The 24,038-nt window shown below is 47.2% G+C and overlaps 1 protein-coding gene across 1 annotated transcript in view; it reads left to right on the top strand.

Annotated features, from left to right (window-relative positions):
* The window catches only part of SLC25A17 (solute carrier family 25 member 17), a 36,506-nt gene that overhangs the window by 517 nt on the left and 11,951 nt on the right, over window positions 1-24,038 (top strand). Inside the window, exons 2-4 of the mRNA XM_040986585.1 lie at window positions 13,568-13,628; window positions 14,703-14,769; window positions 17,625-17,776. Of these exons, the coding sequence (XP_040842519.1) occupies window positions 13,568-13,628; window positions 14,703-14,769; window positions 17,625-17,776 (280 nt within the window). The remainder of the gene's footprint in view (window positions 1-13,567; window positions 13,629-14,702; window positions 14,770-17,624; window positions 17,777-24,038) is intronic.

Below are 24,038 nucleotides of genomic sequence, written 5' to 3'. Positions count from 1 at the left end.
CCCTGTGAGGACGTGAGCTGTTGGTTCTTGGCCCGTCTGACTAGGTTCCATTTGAAACCCCTTTTCTCTGAAACTTTCCACCCACACTTGGCTTGGGCCGTCCTCCTCTCCCTCCTCCCTCGGAATGCGCTTCCTCATGTCCCTCCGCTGCTGACACGTGCACCTTGCGCCCAGGAACAGCACTGTGAGCGGAGTATATGCCCATCTGAGCTGAACCCCAACTCCCTGCAAGCCTCACCCGTCTGCCCATTGGGTGACACAATGTTTCATCCCAGTGCCTGATCCGCAAGTCCTGGTTCATTCCCACTAGCTGGCATAAAGGTGCTGGGATGGCCCTGGTACCACATTGCTTGCGGACGGGTCCGGAGCAGCGGGCACTAGGGGCGATGGGTTCTCTCAGGTAAACCAAACGGGATCAGCCTGCACCTGAAGGGGAAAGAGAGGTGGCCGGACACCCGCTGATTTAGATTTGATCATCCCAGCTGTTGTGTTGAGTGTGAAGGGTGATGGCGGTGACTTGGGCCAGCGTGGTGACACAGTGCGCTGTGCCAGATGCCTCAGGGAGAAGCGTGTGGGCCCTCTGCCCCAGGAAGGCGAGCACTGAGGGACAAGCCCTGGGTTCATCCTGTTGGTTCGCCCAGGAGACTGGCTTCAGTAGAGTGACAGGGTGAGCAGTTGGCACAATTCCTATAGAACGGGAGAGGGGAAGCGCTCATGCCCTCTTCTCTGGGTGGATGTTCTCCATCCACCACACTTACGGAAAGAGAGAAGGAGAGAAAGATCTGTCTGCTGGTACCCTGCCAAATGGCTAGAATTGCCAGAGCTGAGCTGGTCTGAAGCCAGGAGGCAGGCACTACTGGGATTACCACGTGGGTACAGGGTCCCACAGCTCTGGGCCAGAAACAGGGAGCTGGATGGGCAGTGGAGCAGCTGGACACGAACCAGTGCCGTTATCGCTTGCAAGATAGAGGATTAGCCATTTGAGCTGTCCTGCCGACCCCCAGGGTTTTTCTTTTTTCTAGTGAAGTAGTCAGACCACCTGTGAGTAAGGAGAAACAAAGCAAAATTATTCTAGATAATGTCACAGAGGATTGCCTAAGGGAGTAGATGGTCCATGTTTGAAATTTGTTTTTTTAATCTGGTCTCATTTGCAGCTACAGGCAGCAAGCAAGTTCATGGCTGGAGCTGTGTTGCAGTAAAACCCCATTTGCAGAAATGGGTAGTTGGCTGGGTTTGGGCCAGGACCACAGTTAGCTGAGCTTGGTTAGAGCGTGATGTGGGCCAGTGAGGGATAGAGGACAAATAGGGTGTAAATAATTTATTTCTAGTTAATCTACAAAGATGATTCTGGGCTTTTTTTGTTTGTTTTTCCTCCTTGCTACCACCTAAAGTTTTTTTTTCCTCCCCTAAACTATGTCAGGTTATCTAACATATGAACCCCCATAGAGTACTTTTTTCTTTCTGCTCTCAAGGCAGTACTGTCCCATTTATTTTTAAAAAAGATTTATTTATTTTTATTGGAAAGGAAGATATACAGAGAGAAGGAGAGATAGAAAGATATTTTGTCCACTGGTTCATTCCTCAAGTGCCACAACAGCCAAAGCTGAGCTGCTCTAAAGCCAGGAGCCAGGAGCCTCTTCCAATACTCCCACTCAGGTGGAGCAGCTGGGACATGAACCAGCGCCTGTTTGTGATGCCAGTGCTTACAAGGTGAGGATTTATCCATTGAGCCATTGTACTGGTCTTGGCAACGCTGTCCCTGGCACATAGCTGAATGAAAAGTTGTTGTGTGTTTTATTACTATTTTTAATTGTCACACTGAAGAGTGGGTCTCACAAGTTTTGTTTGTTTGTTTGTTTGCTTTTTACATGCATGTGTGTTAAGGTTAGTCCACACCTCAGGGCCCCCACTTTCTTCTTGTGGCTACCAAAATGATAAATTTAACCCCCTAAAATGTGGCAGTTGACAGACGGTTGTTAAGGGACCATTGCATTGGATAGTACAGAATTGTGACGATGACTGATGTTTAAATTTACTAAAGCTCGTGTTCAACCAAAGCTTGGAGAGGATGCTGGAGGGTCAGCCATGCCTGTCTCAAACCCGGCCGCCGGGCCTCCCGTTGGTTGCCGTGAGCTCCAGCCTGGCCTTGCAGCTGCTGCTCCAGATGGCAGTGGAGCGCTGGTGATGTCTTTTTTTCTAAGATTTATTTTTTTAATTGTTTTATTGGAGAAGCAGATGAACAGAGAGGAGGAGAGACAAAGAGGAAGATCTTCCGTCTGATGGCTCACTCCCCAAGTGGCTGTTGTGGCTGATCTGAAGCCAGGAGCGCTTTCCCAGGCCACAAGCAGGGAGCTGGATGGGAAGTGGAGCTGCCAGGATTAGAACCAGTGCCCATATGGGATCCCGGGCACGTTCAAGGCGAGGACCTTAACTGTTACGCTATCGCGCTGGGCCCTGGTGATGTCTTTACTGACAGGCTTTTTGAGTTGACATTTCGTGGGTGCTTATTCACTGCCTTCTGAGCTTTCCCGTCACGTCAGGCGTAGTTGAGGAATATGTACAGGGGCCTTTTTAAAGTGAAAGGAGTACTTTCACTTGTACTTGACATTACACCTTGGGGTAACTGTCGGCAATTTCAAGTTGTCAGAAATGAATTACTTTATGTCAGAAAATGCTGGGTAATGTTCAGATGATAAAATCAGTGTCTTCAAATATTACTTCCAATTTGAGTTATAATTCTACAGTTTTAGCTCTCACTAGATCAGTTTTGAAAGATAGCTTTTTAATTCTAGAGGTGTAAAATTATAAATAGGAATGGTTTTCTATCACCTCTTAGTCTTTGGCTAAGATCAAGTGAAATGGTTCTTTTGGGCTAGAATTGAAAAACTGGATTGTTGGAATTGCCTAGGGTAGTTTAGAAACCCAAATGGACTTTGGAATTGTCATGTGAATAATTAATCAGTAACTTTCAAAGGACATCTTTTTTTCTCCTTTTATATTTGCGTAATTTATACTTTAAAAGAATCATTAGATAAACAGTGACTCTTAAGAAATTCAAACTTACTATGCTGGCATCCCATATCAGACTGCCAGTTTGAGTCCTGGCTGTGCTGCTTTGTGTCCAGTTTTCTGCCCAGGAAGGCAGCAGAAGATGGCCTGGTCCATGGGTCCCCATGTCCATGTGGAAGATCAGGATGGAGTTTGTGGCTCCTGGTTTCTGCCTTGCCCAGACCTAGACAGTGAGTAGGTAGATTTCTTTCTTTCTCTCTCCCTGCTTTACAAATAAGTCATTTTATTAGAAAAAAAAAAATCGGGTCTATTACTGTGGCATAGTAAGTGAAGCTTTTCTCCTGCAGCACTGGCATCCTCTGTGGATGGCAGCTTGAGATCCAACTGCTCCACTTCCAATCCAGGTCCCTGCTAATGTACCTGGGAAAGCAGCAGAAGATGGCTCAAGTCCTTGGGACCCTGCAGCCACATGGCAGACTCACAAGAAACTCCGGGCTTATGGCTTCAAATCATCCCAACTCTAGCTATTGCAACCATCTGGGGAGGAAGCCAGTGGCTGGTCTCTGTCTCTCCTCTCTCTGTAACTCTGCCTTTCAAACAAAAATAAATAAATCTTTAAAAAAAATTGTGGGGTCTGCACAGTGGCTAAAGTCCTCATCTTGCACGCACCGGGATCCCATATGGGCACCAGTTCATATTCTGGTGGTCCCGTTTCCCATCCACCTCCCTGTTTGTGGCCTGGGAAAGCAATCGAGGACGGCTCAAAGCCTTGGGACCTTGCACCCGCGTGGGAGACCCTGAAGAGGCTTCTGGCTCCTGACTTTGTATCAGCTCAGCTCCAGCTGTTGTGACCGCTTGAGGAGTGAAACATCGGACGGAAGATCTTCCTCTCTGTCTCTCCTCCTCTCTCTATATCAGACTTTGCAATAACAATATATATTTAAGGATAACTTTTTGGACCCTAAGATGATAGGAGAGTCCTCCTCTGTCCTGTGTTCCATGTGCCACTGCCCATGATCCCGGCAGTGCCCAGGCACACCAGTTTCTAGAACGAGTTAACCAAGTGTGCAGATCACTTTTCTCCAGACAGTTTCAGAAAAGCAAATTGGGCCGGATTCTCTTGCCCGGAAGCTCGTGCAGTGCGTGTGTTCAGGACAATTTCCCACGCAGAAATCAAGTAAAAGGACTTGTTGGTTTGCTCTTCAAGGCCTTCTTGATATAAAGGCCAATCAGAGTCCCTGTCCTCAAAAACTTACTCAGTGTGCAACAGGGCATGAGCAAGCCTCTGCTGGGACCAAGCTGTGCCCGTGGAGACGGCAAGTTGCCAAGGCTCACGTGTTAGAGGAGTGGGAGTTACTGAGCAAAGCTCAGGAGGAGGGACAGAACACGAAGCACCTTCAAGAGCCCTCCTGTGTCAGTCCGCATCTGGGTGACGTCACTTGGTTCAGCATGGAGTGAGAGGCGGTGCGTCGGCGGAAGGATGTGAAGTGTGTGAAACTTAAGGAGTTTGCGCTCAAGCTGATCAGACACAGGGCTGGCATTTGGCCTCGGTCGCCTGTATCCCGTATTGGAGTGCCCAGGTCCCGTTCCCAACTCTGCTGCTAATTCCAGCTTCCTGCTAACCCGTGACCTGAAAGGCAGTGGACAGTGGCTCAAATACCTGTGGCCCTGCCATCCTCATGTCAGACCCAGGTTGAGCGTCTTCTCTGATGTCAATCGTCGAGTCTCAGATTAGAGACAAGATCCTGTATTTCCAGGTTCAGTTGACTCCTACTCTGATTTGTAAAATGGGATTGTCTACCAGGGTGTTTGTGAACAATAATAAAACCAAGCAGATTTTCCATTGCCTAACACAAATCGGGGCCCCAGCATGGGAGCTGTTAATAGCTCTGTCCACTGCTGTGTTGTCTACTTCTTAATGCTGCTTATTTGTGTTACCGTTGAGCTTACTGACACTTAGCACTTAGAATTCCTTAATTTCTCTGCACCTGTTAACATGTATTTTCACATCTCACAACTTCGGCAAGGCAGACAGTGTTAACAAATGACTGAGGGTTTGGACTCTGAAGCCAGACTTGCCTGAGTTCAAATCCCAGCTTGCCACAACCACATGTGTGACTTTGAGCAAGTAACCAACCTGTCTCTGCCTGTTTCCTCAGCTGTAAAGCGAGGGAAGGCACAGTCCTGGCCCTGTGAGGTGGTCCCTGTGACTCTTGGACAAGAATTTCCATTCCCAGCCAGAGAAAAAGACAGGAAAGAGGGGCGCTGAGTGGCTTGGCCAGGCTGGTCCATGGGCACTCTGGATACATATCCTGAAATGTGGATGGTGAGGTACTCATAGGGAACACAGCTTCTCAATGTGGAATGTTCTCAAAACAGCCTGAGCTCCCCGGGAACTGAGACTGCAAGTGATTGCTGTTCACCTGCTTGCCACTTTTATTTGTCTTCTAGCCCACAAATGTAGATTTTTTTAAAGATTTATTTTTATTATTATTTTTTTTTTATTGGAAAGGCAGATATACAGAGAGGAGAGACAGAGAGGAAGATCTTCCATCCGATGATTCACTCCCCAAGTGTGCGCAACGGCCAATGCTATGCCAATCCGAAGCCAGGAGCCTCTTCCTGGTCTCCCACGCGGGTGCAGGGTCCCTCCCAAAGCTTTGGGCCATCCTCAACTGCTTTCCCGGGCCACAGGCAGGGAGCTGGAAGGAAAGCGGGGCTGCCGGGGATAGAACCGGCACCCATATGGGATCCCGGGCGTGCAAGGCGAGGACCTTAGCCACTGCACCACTGCACCACTGCGCCGGGCCCACAAATGTAGATTTTTAAAAGATTTAATTATTTACCTATTGAAAAGACAGATTTACAGACAAAAAGATCTGTCTGCTGGTTCACTCCCCAAGTGGCCGCATTGGCCAGAGCTGAGCTGATATGAAGCCAGGAGTCAGGATCCCCTCCAGGTCTCCTACCTGGGTGCAGGGTTCCAAGGCTTTGGGCCGTCCTCGCCTGCTTTCCCAGGCCATAAGCAGCAAGCTGGATGGGAAGTGGGGCAGATGGAATGCAAACCAGCACCTATATGGGATCCTGGCACATGCAAGGCAAGAATTTAGCCAATGAGTCATTGCACCAATCCCAAAATGTGAATTTTTTTATTCCTTCACTGCTGTGGCTCCTCCCTCAACGTGCTGCTTAATGACTAAATACAGCATGGTGCAGTGATTTCTTTGTGATAGAATTGTTAAGTATGTGCAATACCACTTCTATCCAGATGAGGGAGTAGCTAATTCTTCATCGGCTCACATTGCCTTGTGTTCAACGCGGAAGTCATTTCCGAAAGCTAGATAGCTCTGTGACTCTGCTTCTGTCGCTAATGGCTTCGCTTCTCCACTCTCCCTTGCTACTGTATGCAGCCAATGTGCAGCTCCTGTGGGTTCCTCCGTTTTCTCAGTCCTTGCTGAAGCAGTGTTTGTGTCTCGCTTTGGTCTTTCAGGTTCAGGTGCTTGAGGTTGTTTGTTTGGACGGCCCCCTTCTAAAACTCTTTGGTCGGCCCTGTCATCAGATGCCTGAGTGTGGGAGTGATTTCAGATTGTTCCCCCCCACCCCACTTCTCTAATTTTGTCAGTTTCCTAATTCTCATATTCAGGGTAAAACAACAGCTCTTTTATGTTTGCTTTGAATGGCTTTTGTCTAGTACCATTTGCTACCCTACTAAATCATTTAAAATAAAATAAATTATTTAAATTCCCTTCCAGAGGTAAGGGAATTAAGTACGGAATTCATTGCTTACTCATTAAAATCCACGGAACTTAAAAGTATGGCAGTAGTAGGTACAATGGAATAATAAATAAAAAATGTCAGTAAGAGGGGGCTAGCTCCACGGTGTAGTGGGTTAAGCCTCCACCTTGACACCAGCATCCCGTGTGAGACGGTTCAAGTCCCAGCTGCTCCACTTCCTATCCAGCCCTATGCTGATGTCTCTGGGAAAAGCAACAGATGCATTTGGGTTCCTGCCACCCGTGCAGGAGACCAGGTGGCACTTTGGGTTCCTGGTTTGGATCTGCTCTGTCCCTAGCTGTGGCAGAGAAGCAAGGGATGCAAGAACTTTCGCTCTGTCCCTGTAACTCTGCCTTTCCAATAAGAATAATTTATCTATAGTTTATTTAAGGAGATTTTTTTCAATCTATATGTGACTTTTTTTTCTTGACGTTCCCTGGCAGTGGTGGGACTCTGGTGCCTGGCCACGCCGAGGCCTGGCTGCTCTCACCCCTGCATCCGGTCCGTCTCGGCCCACGGCAGGTGGCCACTGGAGAATGTCACTTTGCACTGTGAGAGAATGGAAACAGCCGATCGTGGCTTACTGTTTCATAATTGACACGACAGTCATTTTGATTCTGGACCTCCGGGGTCTCCAGACTTTACTCTAAAGCTTGCCAGGCTACATTATTCTCTTGCAGCTTGATGGCCTTTTTTTTCCTGTAATTTCTTTTTTCCTCACTTCAAAGCTCAAACTAGAACATGGTGGTTATTAAAAAATCATAGAGGAGCACAGCAAAGGAAACGGAATTCACTTTTTATTTTCTCCCTCAACCTTGATTTCACTGTTAAGAATTTCTTGTTTGGCTTTAGTGGACTGTGTGTGCATGTGTGTGTGTGTGTGTGTGTGTGTGTGTGTGTGTATGCTTTTTAAAGATTGTCTAAAAATTTATTTGAAAGGCAAAATTACAGAGAGAGGGAGAGACAGGGAGAGTTCTTCCATCTGCTGATTGGTTCCCCAGATGGTGGCCAGGGCCGAAAGCCAGGAGCCAGGAGCTTCATCTGACCTCCCATGTGGTGGGTGCAGGGGCCCAAACTACTTGGGCCATCTTTGTTTTCCCAGGTGCGTCAGTGGGGAGCTGGAGGAGAAGTGGAGCAGTCCTCAGTAGAACCAGCACCTGTACGGGACGCTGGCTCTGCAAGTCGAGGCTTAAGCTAGTGTGCCACAGTGCTGGTCCCTGTGTACGCTTTTAGTAAGAGAAAGAGATGAATAGGTAAAATCAGAAGTGACGTGGGTAGTAACTGCAGAAGGCCAAGGACTAAGAGTTGGGTCAGAAGTCCGGTTCCCACCCTTCGCGCTGACCTCTGGTGGCCCCACTGCAGGACGGGGTCCAGAGCTGCCTGTGCCAGTGCCATGGGGGGAGCAGCTTGTTCCCCTGCACTGGGTGGGGGAGCAGTCGGCTGTAACTGGAAGTGGTTGTGGTAGATACAAAGGAAGTCTTTCTCTGGATATAGATTCTTTTAAGGATTGTAACTGTTGTTAGCGATAAAATTCCCATTCAGACCATTACGGATCTGCAGGACTCAGAATAATACATTGATTTTGTGCCTATTTTGCACAATGTTGTCCACTGTGGTTATCTGATTTTGTGTAAGTGAATACAGTCCTTAAAGGGGGAAAAAAAACATGTTGGGATTTTTCTGAAAAAATCATCTACTTGTACAGCTTGGCATGAGCCTCAGTTATATAATAAATATTTTGCCTCAGGTAATAGCTGTGTATAAAAATAATCATCCTTGTATTTGCTCGGTTAGGAGATAAATATAGCAAGTCACTGATGCACAGGGGAGCCGCATTCCAGGTTTAATGCTGGCATTTGAAACGTGTCTCCTTGTAGCTGATCAGGCTGAATTGTAGGGGCATGCATTCAGACAAGCGTGAATACGGCCAGGGTGGATGCTACGCCAGGCTAAAACATGTTTGCCGTGTAAAATAGGTTTTATGTTAGTGTTGAGAAAAGAAAGAAAAACCCACTAATCTTTATTTCTATGCAATATTAGAAATTTTGTAAAAACTTTGACTACAGTTGAGATGAAGGGTGAGCTTGAAGCCAAGGTCCCTGTTGGACTCCAGTTCTGCCTCTTTTTTTTTTTTTTAAGATTTATTTTTATTTATTTTTTTTTTTTGGAAAGGCGGATGTACAGAGAGGAGAGACAGAGAGGAAGATCTTCCATCCGATGATTCACTCCCCAAGTGAGCGCAACGGGTCGATACTATGCCGATCTGAAGCCAGGAGCCTCTTCCTGGTCTCCCACGCGGGTGCAGGGTCCCAAAGCCTTGGGCCGTCCTCGACTGCTTTCCTAGGCCACAGGCAGGGAGCTGGAAGGGAAGCGGGGCTGCCGGGATTAGAACCGGCGCCCATATGGGATCCTGGGCGTGCAAGGCGAGGACCTTTAACCACTTGCGCCACCACGCCGGGCCCCCAGTTCTGCCTCTTGACCCAGCCACCTCGTGTGCCGCTCGGTGCCGCCTCCTCGTCTGTGAAGCGGAGGGAAGGCCAGCACCCCATTACATTGGTGTGAAGTTTAATATGTTTGTTTTCTTTTTTGGTTGAGGTATAGTTCATATAACAAAGTCACTTCAAAGTGTTCGGTGCTGTAGATATACTGTTATTGGTCTACTTCCAAATGGCTGATTGCAATAATGTGAATTCCACTTCCACTTTTACAAAAGCCCTCAGTCGCTCAAACTGGAATGAACAATACTAACCTAATCAAAGTACAAGAACCTGTGGGTTTCTGCTCTTTTTTTTTTCCCTTACTTTCTTGAGAACTCAACTAAATATTTAATTGGTATTTGCTATGTTTTATTCAACATTTCTAGGTATTCCGTAGCACATTATTTAGGCCACGCTAGTGCTAGAAACGGTAGTTCACATTTCAGCCTCAAGTTGGTAATGCTCATACACATGCTTAGTCCTCTAACAAAGCCTAGAACAAACCCACGTGTGCGTGTCTCCTCTCCCGTAAGAGGGTGAGACTGCGGCTTCCACCCTCCTCCCGCCCCTGTCTGTCCTGCTGCTGCCTGCAAGAGGACGGGCTGGGCCCTCCAGGCACCCATCGCCTGGGTTCCCTAGGACTTGGGCACCGCCGTCACGGACTGCAGCTGGTCTACCTGGAGGTCAGGCTGGGGCTCCCCTGTGCTTGCCAGTGTTGGTTCCCCCCACATGCAGTCATCAGGTGTGTTGGTTCCTGCTGCTGTGACAAGGAGCACAGTGGGAGAGATGCTCTCTGAGCTGCACTGTAGGTGCTGGCAGAAGTGCAGTGCCCTGTGGAAGCTGACGGGCATTGCTTTCCTTGCCTTTCCCACCCAGAAGGCACACTTGATTCTTGCCTATGGCTTCTGCTCCATCTCCAAAGCCAACACTGGCGATTGAGTCTTCCTCATGTGGCGGGTTCGTCAGAGGATGGCTCGTCTCCCTCCGGTCCTTGTGAGGATCCTTAGGGGGCCACTCAGGCAATCTAGAACAGTCTGTCTCATTTGTAGGCAGCTGGTAAACAGCCTGCTCTGTGCTGTCACATGCTCTCCGGTGCTGGGACCAGAATGAGCACACGCGGGCACTGCTGTGCCACCACTCCTGTCTTGTGTGGGTCCTTCTTTCAGAGCCCCCGCCTCTGCTGGCTTTTTAACTTCTCATCTACCTTTTTGTTCTTCTACATAACACTTTTATATATGAAACTATGTTCTCATTGGTGAGGGCAAAGGGGCAATCATGATTTCCAAGTGACAGTCTTGATTCTCTTACTAATACGTTAAAAAATACATTTGTTTGGAAGGCAGAGCAACAAAGAAAAAGATCTTCCATCCGTTGATTCTCTCCCCACATGACTGCAACAGCTGAGTCTGAGCCAGGTCAAAGCTAGCAGCCGGGAGCTCCATCTGGGTCTCACGCCTGGCTGCCAGGGGTCCGACACTTTCGGCTTTCCACAGCCTCCCCGGACACATTAGCAGGAGCCTGGATTAGAAGTGGAACAGTCAGCACTAAAACCAGCACTCTGACACGGCATCACAGCTGGTGGCTTAACTCACGGTGCCACAACCCAGGCTCCAGTCACTTACACATTTTAAATAACGATTATTTCATTTTACTGCATTGAGTTTTTGTATTGACATAGCCTGAGCAGGGAATAGACCAATGAGAACTGCAGTGAGTTCTCTTAATCTTTGTGTTTCCACATAAGATTTCAAAGTAAGTGGAGCGTGAGTGTCAGAGCTATCAAATGTCTACTTGAAGCTGGCAGCGAAGAGGGATGGAGGTGGTGCAGTTAGTTGAGAAAGCCGTTTCTGGGCTGGCTGTTTCTGGGGGAGGCGGCCCTGTCAGGACCGCGCCCTGCGTGGACGTCAGTGCCTTGTGATTGGGAAGCGAACTACAGTCACAACAAGCAGAGGGAGTTTTCTAGAACTTACCAGACCCCAGCTTCCTTAGAGATGCCTCCACGGTGCGTTAAGGTGCTGGGAGCATCAATTTAAAGGATCTCTGCGGGTCTGGTGTTTCTGGAAACACTGAATAGCAGCCGCTCCTAACTAGAAAAAAAATTGTGTTGGAATCATTTTTTTAAAAAAAGTCAAATAATTGGAAACTAGAGCAAATGGAACAGTATTTAATTGAGAAACTAGGATCTACAAAGATGGAGAATGAATGTTCTCATCGCAGTTAGATCTCACTGTAGAAGTGCTGAGAGCGAGCGAGCAAGTGGCAGGGGACCCTGAAGCAACAGCCGGTTCTAACCTGACGGGTGGGACGGGGGAAGCGTCTCATCTGAGTTTTGAAGAATACTCACGTTGTAGCACCATGTTCTTGTTTGTCGAACTGACCTAGTTAAAGTGATAAGAGGCCTTGCAAATGTTTGTACTTATCTTTGACGCTGACCCAGTTTCAGGTTGTCATGATGATTAAAACATTGTATGTAAGCATTATTCGGTGAGGAGGCTGAAATTCCGAGAGAGCACGTGAGAGCACACACCAGCGGGCTCACCTCTGCCCGCCGAACCGCAAGCTGAACTCGGAGCTCCGTGCTCATAATTTCCTCAAGAGCTTGGAATTGGAAAGACTAGATGGTTTCGGTTTTGCTTCTTTCCCCCCATACGTGTTGTTTGAAAGGCAGAGCATCAGAGAGAGAGAGAGCAGAGCAACCTTGCCTTTGATGGTTCACGTCCCAGGTCCAGGCTGGCCTGGAGATGGGAACTCTTCAGTCTCCCACATGGCCCAAGCTTCCTGACACACCTTCTGTTGCCTTTCCTGGGAACAAAGGCAGGGGAGTGCATTGAAAGCAGAGCAGCCGGAACTTGAGCCAGTGTTCCAGTATAGGTGCCGATATCACAAGCAGAAGTTTAACCTGTTGTGCCACAACTCTGGCCTCTTCCTTGATATTTGTATTGTTGTGTTACCCTGGGTGAATTTGTAGCATTTTTAGCAAAGATATTGTCATTGTTTAACTTAAAACACCAGCAAGCTTTTTAAAAAAGATTTATTTATTTTTATTGGAAGGACAGAGAGGAGAGACAGAAAGATCTTCTGTTCACTCCACTGGTTCACTCCCCAAATGTCCACAATAGCTGGAGCTGAGCCAGTTCAAAGCCAGGAGCTTCTTCCAGGTCTCCCATGTCGGTGTGGGATCCCAAGGCTTTGGGCTGTCCTCTGCTGCTTTCCCAGACCACAGACAGGGAGCTGCATGGGCAGTGATGCAGCCGGACACGTGGCATTCATATGGGATGCTGGTGATTGCAAGGTGAGGATTTAGCCACCAAGCTATTGCGCCATCAATACCAGCAAATGCTTAAATAACAATACACTTATATGGGCTTTCATTCTTTGCTGCATATTCAGATTAAGTACAGAGAAAAGGAGTGTGTGAGTAATTACTGGTGATCTTGTCTTCAAGGAGTACCAGAGAGTGCTAGAACAGCACATCCCCGTGGGAGGGCCAGACTCATCCACCTGCTGTCTCTGACGTGCAGGTTGCAGCTCATTAGTTTGTCATTTATAGCGACGGGCTACATTTTCTCTCCCAATATCAGAGATGGGGAAATTTCTTCTAGAAAATTAGATTCTGCTGTTTAAGTACATAACTACAAAAGTTGGAACCACAGATTGAATGCCAATAGATTAAAATATTTCAAGTATTTGTTCACAGTTTTATTTGAGCTGTTGTTAATAAATATACTTTTGTTTGAGAGTTGGGGTTTGGGTTAGGCATTGTAGCTTAAGGGGTGAAACCACCACCTATGATGTCAGCACCCCGTGCAGGAGCTGATTCATGTTCCAGCTGCTCTACTTCCGATCCAGCCACCTGTTAATGGCCTGGGGACAGCAGCAGAAGATGGGCTAGCTATTCTGACCCTTACCACCCATTTATACAAACTGAATGAAGCTCTTGGCTTCTGCCTGGCTCAGCACTGGCCTTGGTGCTCTCTGGTGAGTGAACCAGCAGGTGGTTCTGCAATAGTCAGAGCTGGTCTGACCAAACCAGGAGTCAGGATCTTGTTCCAAGTTTCCCATGTGGTTGCAGGGTCATGTTCCAGTGCCCTCCCAGGCCATAGGCAGGACCTGGTTTTAAGCTGGCCCAGCTCTGACTTTTGTGAGCACTGGGGGAAGGAACCAGCAGATGGAAGAACCACCTCTGGCTCTCTTTCTCTTTCATTCTCAGTGTCTCTCCCTTTCAAGTAAATACAAACAGAAAGAATGGAAGTATGCCCGGTTGTGTTGGTGCTGCTGGGTGACTAAAGCCTCCTCTGACTTTGCAGGGCAGCGTGACAGCAATGACGGTGTTTTTCCCCTTGGACACAGCTAGACTTCGGCTCCAGGGTGAGTATTGGTCATTTCTTGTCGTCTGATTCCTGTCCGCTCGCCGTTGGGCAGCATGCGGACTTCCCTAGCAAGTTCCCATGCCTGCCGGGGTTCTCCGTTCTGGCCCGCTGCCACCAACTTGAGCCTTTGGTCACCACCGCAGGTCACTCAGGGGTGGCCAGAAACCTGGCTCTTAGAGAATCTCAGAAAATCATCGAGACTCTTTCCAGTGAGTTTAGAATGTCAGTGCTGAGGGGGAAGGTGGGTTTTTGCTCTTCTCCTCTTTTCACAGTTCACCTTGGGTTGTTGCCACTTTTTTTTGTTTGTTATTGCAAACAATGATTTAAGAATAGCTCTTTCCATATGTCTCTGTTTGTGTAAGCCTGTGGGAGGCGGGGGTACTGGCCCAGAGGACAAGCGTGGGTACTGCTGAGAGTCGCTGCCAACTGCCTTCCCTGGGGGTGGACTAATTGACCATCCCACAAGCTCTTCTGATACCGATTTTAATTCTCAGGAAATTGGTTCATCTCCACTTTTCAATGTCCTCAAGTTATTTTTAAGTTGTGGCTAGGAAATTTTTAAGTTAATTGAGATGAGGTTTTGTTTTCAGTGAGAATTTCAGCAGTTTCTTACGCTTTTGAGAGCTTTTATTTTTTATTCCATGAGGAGATGGAGTACAAGGATCAAACTTCAGAAACCTGAGGTTGAATCCCGACCGAGCGTCCTTCGCGGCTTGTGTCAACGTCTCCTTTGTTCAGGGAAGAGCGTAGATTCTCTGTCTTGACGTTGAGGGGTGGGGAAAATAAGACTATTTTAAAATGAGAATACTGTACCGAATACAAGCATCCCTGCCCCATCTTTTACTTTGGAAATTTTGAATTGAATTGAAATGCTTGGTGGTTCACGAGTAACCGGTGAAACCCAGGGACCCCAGAATGGGACACTAAACTCATGGTCATGTAGCAGGGGCTGAGGCGAAGCAGAAAGTGGGAAAAATAGGGCAAGAGATTACCCAGGTGAGGTTAAGTGGGACACTGGGTGGTGCTGGAGATAGCAACCCCAAGTACAAACAGACACTCTTTGGTCTTGTAGTGGATGAGAAAAGGAAGTCCAAAACCACACACATGGTGCTCCTGGAGATCATTAAGGAAGAAGGCCTGTGAGTACTCCCTCATTCCCGCTCAGTGTCTGCATCCTGAGCAGTGTGTTGGGCTGCAGCACCTCCACCACCTGCACTGGCTTTCTGCTTTCTCCCCATCCTTACAGTCTTGCAGGATTGTGAAACTCTTAAGTTGCCTGGCTTGTTAGCGCATAATTGTTTTCAGTTTCTTCAAAGTCCGTGCCGATGTCTCAGACAAGAACGCAGGTCTGATTCTGAGCTAGCTAATGCTCCCTAGGGAGCAGCCAAAGGTGACTGGAGTGTTTGGGCTCCTGCAGCCCTTGAGGGACCCCACGAGGAAGCAAACTCCTGGCCCAGCCTGGCCCAGCTGTGGCTGTTGTGGGCATTTAGGGAGTGAACCTGCAGATGAAAGATATATCTCTCTCCCTTTCTGCCACTCTGCCTGTCAAGGAATAAACATAGTTTTAAAAACTCTATGGTTAGAGGTCGGCTTCTTGACCACGGGCTCTTTGATGAGATCAGTGCTTTGTTTATGTCCAGCAGCCAGAGATAATCGTAGTTGTTTATTTTATTCCTATCAGATGCAGACAGATTATCTGCTTTAAAAGCTTTATTACTTGGGCTCGGCACAATGATGTAGTGGTTAAATCCTCACCTTGCATGTGCTGGGTACCCATTTGGGCGCTGGTGTGTGTGCCAGCTGCTATGCTTCCCATCTGCCTCCCTGCTTGTGACCTGGCAAAGCAGTGGAGGACGGCCTGGAGCCTCGGGACCCTGCACCCACGAGTGAGGCCTGGAGCCTTGGGACCTGCATCTGCGAGGGAGGCCTGGAGGAGGCTCCCGGCTCCTGGCTCTGGATTGGCTCATTCTGGCCATTGTGGCATCGTGGGGAGTGAACCAGCAGACGGAAAGTCTTTGTCTCTTTCTCTCTGTAAATCTCCCTTTACAATAAAAATAAATAAATCTTTTTAAAAAAGCAAAAAAAAACTACTATTTGTAAGTAATTTCAGAATTACAAAGAGTTGTGAAGCTCAAATTAGTACAAAGAACACCAGTGTGTGCGTCACCCCGATTCACCTGCTAACGTTGTCCCCATTCTCTTACCGTTTGTGTTTGTGCTTTTTCCGTTCCCTCTCCACTCTTTTTTTTTTAAGATTTATTTATTTTTATTACAAAGTCAGATATACAGAGAGGAGGAGAGACAGAGAGGAAGATCTTCTGTCCAATGATTCACTCCCCAAGTGACTGCAACGGCCGGTGCTGCACCAATCCGAAGCCAGGAGCCAGGAACTTCCTCCAGGTCTCCCCTGCAGGTGCAGGGTCCCAAGGCTTTGGGGCATCCTCAACTGCTTTCCCAGGCCACAGGCAGGGAGCTGGATGGGAAATGGAGCTGCCGGGATTAGAACTGGCACCTGTATGAGATCCCGACACATTCAAGGCAAGGACTTTAGCCACTAGGCCCTCTCCACTCTTTTTTTTTTTTTTTCATTCTCCATTCTTATCACAAACACTCCCACAAAGATTTTTTTGGTAGTTTGAGAATAAATTACATACATCAAATCCTCCTACCCACAACATTTGCACTTTCTTACTTATATGCATTTTCTGTGATAGGCAGAGAAAATGCCTCTTTTCTCCTTCACTAGTTCCCGTCCCAATGTCCACGGTGAGGGCTGGGCCAGGCCAAAGCCGGGGACTGTGTATTCTGCCTGGGTCTCCCACATGGGTATCAAGGACCCAAGTACCTGCTGTCCCGTCCCCAGAACCCCCCAAGGTCTGTGTTAGTAGGGAACTGGATCAGGAGCAGCATGGCCAGGACTTGAGCCAGGCACTCCAGCATGAAATACTTGCACCCCAAGCAGCAACTCAGCCACTATGCCAGAGGCCTTTTGCGGTATTGACTCAGAAAGAAAACAGCCCCTCCATGCCCACATTGATTTATTTATCTTTTGATTACCTGTGAAAGTTGTACATCTTTGTGGATGCTTTGTGATGTTTTGGTACATGGGTACACAGCAGGGAAAGCACCTAGTCCGAGGAGGCACGGTGATTTCATTATTACCCCTTCCTTGTGCTGAAAACATTCCTATTTGAAAACAAGGAAAAAAGCAACTACCCGGGCTCCTCACTTTTTGGATTGCCCTGTGTTTCTTCATGATTCAGCTGGGACTGAAGTTCTAGGTTCTCGACCAGAATCATGCTTGAGTGATGCTGTCGCCAGAGTGTCACATCTGGAGCTGCATGTCATCCATTGCCCTGCACTGGCCAGTTGTGCCGTCTTGGGTTCGATGAGGTCACTGTGTCGTTTCCTGCTTACAACTGTAAGCAAGGTACGCGGGAGACATGGTAACACAGTGCAGGTGTCCTTCCTCTTGTCAGAATGTCTCCCAAACTTGCTGACAGTGCTCTTGCCCCTCTGGAGTTGCCCCTCGAATTGCCGATCTCAGCTTGTCTTCTCTGTAAGGAGGAGCCGTGCTCTCCCACCCCTCCCCACCATTAGCTCAGCTATCATCAATATGCACTTGAAAATTCTTTTGTTTATTATTTGTGGTTCCCAAATGATCCCAGGTGCAGGCAGCAGGGACCCAGCAGTCTGGGTCCTGTGCCAGCAGCACGTGCCTTCGCCCATAGGTTCCTTTGAAATGCTCTTGTCCTGTGACAAAATGTGCCTGATGCTACCTGTATCCTTACTTGTGACAGCACGGGGAGATTTCCATTATTTTCTTGGCATCCCAGATGCTAGAAAAGAGCATCCTTCAGAGTGTGAGGCGTGGGGCGACTGCAGTCCACCACGTGTGGGAATAAACCCTGAGACCTGGGAGTGCGGGCAGGGTGGCAGTTTCCAGCGGCCTTTATGCATGACCTTCACTTTGTTTTTTTTGTTTCTCCCGTAGCCTGGCTCCATATCGGGGGTTGTTTCCGGTTATTTCCAGTCTCTGCTGCTCCAATTTTGTCTATTTCTACACTTTCAATAGTCTGAAAGCTGTTTGGCTCAAAGGTCATCACTCCACTACTGGGAAAGATCTGGTAGTTGGATTTGTTGCAGGTAACAAGGCTTTCTGAATATAAAGTGTTTTTCTATTTTAATGTTTGTTTTGTGGTCCGTGTATCTTCTAAGAGGTTACTCCAGTGTGAAGTCATAGAGAGTCCGTCTTCTGATTTGGTGGCTTTTGTTTGCTTTTAATGTGTTAAAAAAAAAACCGTATTTACCATCTTGACCATTTTAAATGTACCTTTAGTGGCTTTAAGCGTATGTGCATTGTTGTGAGACAGATCTTGTAAAACTGACTTCATACTCCTTAAAAAGGAGGCTACTTCCCTTCCCTCTCAGGCACTTTTGTCCCCCAGCATCTGATTACTCTGATACCTTCTATACCCATAAGTAGAATCGTACAGTATTGTCCTTCTGACTGGCCCGTGTCACTGAACGTGATATCTCCAAGGTTTATCCACGTGGTAGTGTGTGACCCAATTTTCTTATTTCATGACTGGACAAATATTCCAGTGTTTGTGTATGCAAGTCCTTCAGAAGGCTTATGGAAAGTAGAATTAAAAGTTTATTTTGGTCCAAAAAATAGTTGAAACCCTTGCATGAAAGGGTCTTCAAAAAGTGCATTGTAGAATATATTATGGGAACGCTAAGTAAGGTTTTCCGTTTTTTTTTTTTTAATACCAAAATATCCTTTATCTTTTCATTTCATTTATTTTTGAATCTTTTGAAGTCGCATTGAATGTTGTGTATCCATTCGTCAGCTGATGAATCCTTGGGTTGTCTCCACATCTTAGCTGCTGAAATCAGTGCTGAGTGTGGCTGTGCAGCCACGTCCCTGAGCGCCTGCTTTCATAGCCTCTGGATATACAGGTCAAGTGTTCCTTATTCAATATGCTTGAGACTAGAAGTATGTTATGTTTTCAGCATTTTTGGATTTTGAAATATTTGCAAAGGCTTCACTGGTTTAGCATTTCTAATCTGAGAAGTTTCAGATTTGGGAGCTTTCAGATTAGGGATGCCCAGTTTGTTTACCCAGAAGTGGGCTTGCTGGCTCATGTAGCGTTCTAGGCTTCTCTGATTGGTAGAAGCTCTGTGTTAGTCCATTTCCTGTTATTCTAACAAGATAGCCAAGGCTGAGTCGCTTTAGGCTCACGGGTCTCGAGGTCCCAGCACATGCCCCCAGCATTGCCTCAGCTCTGGGGGGCCTTGTGGTGGGTGGCGGCACGGTGCGGGAGAGTATTCCCGTTTGACACTAGTCCCAAGTGGCTTGGAGACAGTCAGGCTGGGAGTGTAGCAGTCCTCGGAGAACTGAGTCCCACCACAATGACTTAATCCAGTCAAGGACAACCCTGCCCTCCCCCTACACCACACCTCCTACACTGCCACACTGAAGACCATGCCTCCAGCACATGGGCCTTGGAGCACACACCTCAGCCCCAGGAACCCCCAAGCTGTTCTGCATGGCAGTTGTTCCATTTAGAACCGCAGCAGCAGCGTGCAGAGGTTCCAGGTTCTCCACGTCCTTGCCAACACTTGTTACTTTCTATTTTATGATAAAAACCATCCTCAGCAGAACAAAGTGCCTAGTTCATTCTGCCGCTGGTATGCGTTCCTCAGAAGACCAACAATGTTGAACATTTGTACAAGTGTTTGTTGGCCATTTGTATGTCCTCTTTGCAGAAATTTGGTTCAAGCCCTTTGATTGTTTTTTAGTCCAGTTATTTAAATTTTGTTGTTGAGTTGTAGGAATTTCTTTAATGTGAGATAGAAAATAAAGGTGTGCTCTTTGTTCCTGGCTCCTGGCACTGGCTGTTGGGGGTCTAAGTGCTAGTATCTTTTGTCATTCTTTCTTTCTTTCTTTCTTTCTTTCTTTCTTTCTTTCTTTCTTTCTTTCTTTCTTTCTTTCTTTCTTTCTTTCTTTCTTTCTTTCTTTCTTTCTTCCTTCCTTCCTTCCTTCCTTCCTTCCTTCCTTCCTTCCTTCCTTTCTTTCTTTCTTTCTTTCTTTCTTTCTTCCTTCCTTTCTTTCTTTCTTTTTTTTTAAGGCTTATTTATTTGAATTAGAAAGTCAGCTTTACCAGAGAGGAGAGACAGAAAAAGATGTTCCATCTACTGGTCTACTCCCCAGATGGCCGCAACGGCCACGAAGCCAGGAGGTTCTTCTCGGTCTCTCCACTGTGGCGTCTGCCCTCGTCTTGGTGTCTGCTGTATAACAGTAAATCTGTACCTGCTTTATCTCTGACCCAGCAGCATGCTCTTTAAAGACAGAGGTTATGTTTGTGTTATCTCCCCGTCCGCAGTGTCCTAGCAATGCCTGATGCGCAGGAGCTGCTGCTTGAATGTGAACCAATGGCTTCAGCAGAAAGAACTGCCGTCCTGGAGTCTTCTCCCTTGGACTACATGGCAGCTCTGCTCCACATCAGGAGTCTGTCCTCTTTGTCTCTGACTCTGGCCCCAGCCCATGAGTAAATCCTATTTGGTTTTTCCTCATGCAGTATTCAACCACAGTAAGTCCTGCTTTTCCATGGAGGATACATTCCGAAGCCCTTAGTGAGGGCCCTAAGCCACAGATAGTACCCGACCCCATTTACTCATTTTTTTTTTACTATAGATAAATAGATAGATAGATACCTGTGATAAATTTTTATTTATGAATTAGATACAGAGATTAACAATAGTAACTAATATAAAATAGAATATTTGTAATACACTGTAAAAAAAGGTTATTTAATACACATAAATTGTTTCTTTCTAAAAACTACCATGAATATTCTTGGGCTTTTGAGTCATGGAAGCTGTGGAAAGCGAAACCGCTGCTGCCTCTCTCCCCACCCCGAGCAGAGTCCCAGCAGCCTGGCTCTGGCCTGGATCGGCTGTGCTTCAGGCTGTGCCACTGTGAGCGACTGGGTCCCCCAGAGCCTGGTCTGACGCACTCGCCTGCTCCCTGGACTCCCATGCTGGCCTCTCCTGCTGAGCCCATGGTGAACTCTCACCTCCTCAACTCCTCCCCAAATGACCACACATCCAAGGTGCTGCTCCTTTTGCATACCCAGAGCCCTCACTTCCCTTTCTCTACTTAGCTGAGTCCTTAGCCATGGTCCTCAAACATAGGTCATATCTTATCTATGTATCTTATGTAATATCTGTCTCAGATTGTCATTTGTTTTGGTTTACTGTTGTGTCCTCAGGATGTAGGTCCAGGCTAGCACTTGCTGGACCCGCGGTTGGCATCCGATGCGTCTCCACTGGGCTGTCTCGTGCAGGAAGAACTGTACTTTCCCTCTATTAGCCAGAAGATTTGGGTCAGATCTGCCGCACGTGAAGGGACTTCAAAAAGTCATGAGAAATTCAGTGAAGTTCTTTTTAAGTCCATGCATAGTTTTCCTTCCTTTTTTTTTTTTTTTTAAAGATTTATTTATTCTTATTACAAAGTCAGATACACAGAGAGGAGGAGAGACAGAGAGGAAGATCTTCAGTCCGATGATTCACTTCCCAAGTGAACAGCCAGTGACTGCAACAGCCAGTGCTGTGCTGATCCGAAGCCAGGAACCAGGAACCTCTTCCGGGTCTCCCATGTGGATGCAGGGCCTCAAAGCTTTGGTCCATTCTCAACTGCTTTCCCAGGCCACAGGCAGGGAGCTGGAAGGGAAGTGAGGCTACCGGTATTAGAACCAGTGCCTATATGAGATCCCAGTGTGTGCAAGGCGAGGACTTGGTTACTGTACCGGGCCCAAGAAGGTAGATTTAGTATCAATAGAAATAGGTATCTTGTTAACACTTGATAGAGAAAGTAGACCATTGAAAGAGAAGACAAATCTCTGTCTTTTGAGATTTTATAACTTAAAATGGGGCCTGGTGCAATAGCTTAGCAGCTACAAGTCCTCGCCTTGTATGCACTGGGACCCTGCATGGGCACCCAATCATGTCCCCGCTGTCCCACTTTCCTTCCAGCTCCCTGCCTGTGGCCTGGGAAAGCAGTGGAGGACGGCCCAAAGCCTTGAGACCCTGCACCCGTGTGGGAAACCAGGAAGAAGCTCCTGGCTTTGGATTGGCTGAGCTCCGGCCATTGTGGCCACTTGGGGACAGTAGATCTCTTTGCCTCTCCTTTTCTCTGTAGATCTGCCTTGCTAAGAAAGAGTTTTTTTAAAGTCTTTAATAACAACAACAACAACAACAACAACAAAAGCACCTTAAAGTGAATAATCTGTCAGTGTTTGCGTGAGACCAGCTAATACGGATTTCGACCTTCAGAGAGCATCTGTCGGGGACATGTTCAGTTGTCCTGCTGGCAGTGCTCCTAGCATATGCAAGTAGAGGTCGGGGTGCTGCTGACCACCCACCCTACACACGCGACAGTCATCCAGCCCAAGTGTTCAGAGGCCATGGATTAAAGAATTTTCTGGAAAAAAAAAAAAAAAAAAGAAAGAGGGCCCGGCGAGATGGCGCAGTGGATAAGGTCCTTGCCTTGCACGCCCGGGATCCCATATGGGTGCTGGTTCTAATCCCGGCAGCCCCGCTTCCCTTCCAGTTCCCTGCCTGTGGCCCGGGAAAGTAGTCGAGGACTGCCCAAAGCTTTGGGACCCTGGACCCATGTGGGAGACCCGGAAGAGGCTCCTGGCTTTGGATCGGCATAGCATCGGCCGTTGCGCTCACGTGAGGGGGTGAAACATCGGACGGAAGATCTTCTCTCTGTCTCTCCTCTCTGTATATCCGCCTTTCCAATAAAAATAAAATAAATCTTTTTTTTTTAAAAAAAAGAAAGAATTTTCTGATTCTTTGTAATTCTAAGATTCTCTCGTTGTGGGTCTCTTCTATGACAGTAGAGAATTTGCTGGAAATTGCTTTTGTGAGTTTTAAACTACTCAATAACATGTTTTTATATCCTGATATGTACACATTCTTACAGTAATTAGAGAAGCCCTTGTCATCCTCACTGTAGAAATGAGTTTCCTTATCTCCAAGGAGAACAAACATTGCTGTTATTCAAAGAAGTTATTTGTTTATATTGTCAACACAAAAGCAACCTATAAAGCTTCATGCCCTGGGGAAGAGTTAGAGAACAGTCTTGCATATAATTTGTATGAAGAAGAGATCATTTTTTATACAGTTGAAAATTTTACCAATAATTCCTGTTGAGTAGCAATGGTATTGTCTTTGTTGTGAGGTTTCAAAATGCATATCCCAGCCTCAGGGCTTAAGTTTGGCAGGTAAGTGTCTTCTTGTATGTCAAGGTGGGTTCCTTCCCAGGAAATCAAGTGGTTAGATTTGTGGCTTGGGTCTGCCATTCTTTCTCAGTGATCATTAAACATATTTCCCAGCAGTATACATCCGGTTGGCATCCTGTATTTCTGTATTCTCACCATAACAAAGCAAAATCACTACTGGCAAAACTGCTTGGAAGATTCTGGAAGTGCATTGCCATGTTCTGGTTATTCCTTGTGCCCCGTTCCCTTTGCAAAGTTTATTGAAGTGAACTGACAGTATGGGAAGAGGCACCCAAGTTTACAGAAGGGATTGCCTACTAAGCCAGTGCTGCTTGAGTACTAATACTTAGATGGCATAGAGAGAAGGAATTTTTGAGGGGTAGCAATTATTAGGGAGATCTGATAGCCAATAGGCCCAGAAGCCAGAAAGCTATATTTATTCTTGTTTTGTTTTTGACGATCTTACATCCGATGATTCACTCTCCAAGTGACTACAATGGCCGGTGCTGCGCTGATCCAAAGCAAGGAGCCAGGAACTTCTTTCCAGGTCTCCCACGCTGGTGCTGGTTCCCAAGGCCTTGGGCCGTCCTCCACTGCTTTCCCAAGCCACAAGCAGGGAACTGGATGGGAAGTGGAGCTGCCGGGATTAGAACCGGCGCCCATATAGGATCCTGGCGCATTCAAGGCGAGGACTTTAGCCACTAGACCATGCGGCCGGGTCCAACTGGTCTGATTTTTAAGCAAATAAAGAAACCTTGGGGTAAAGCATTGTTTGGCATGCATCATCTCCAGGGGTCTCTAATTTTTTTTCTTAAAGGTTTCTTTTTAATTTAATTAATTAATTTATTTATGACTTGGAAGTTTAGATATTTAGAGAGGAAGAGCTTCCATCCATTGATTCATTCCCCAAGCAGACGCAATGGCTGGAACTGAGCCGATCGGCAGCCAAGAGTCCAGAGCCTCTTCTGGGTCTCCCATGCAGGTGCAGGGTCTCAAGGCTTTGGGCCATCCTCCACTGCTTTCCCAGGCCACAGCCAGGAGCTGGGTGGGAAGCAGGGCCACCGGGGCACGAACTGGCACCCACATGGGATCCTGGTGTGTGCAAGGCGAGGACT

This window comes from Ochotona curzoniae, unplaced genomic scaffold, assembly GCF_017591425.1.
Source record: "Ochotona curzoniae isolate NIBS_2020 unplaced genomic scaffold, NIBS_Ocur_1.0 contig_1014, whole genome shotgun sequence".
Taxonomy (NCBI): domain Eukaryota; kingdom Metazoa; phylum Chordata; class Mammalia; order Lagomorpha; family Ochotonidae; genus Ochotona; species Ochotona curzoniae.
Note: the sequence above shows the minus strand (reverse complement) of the source record. Positions and strands in the feature narration are given on the sequence as shown.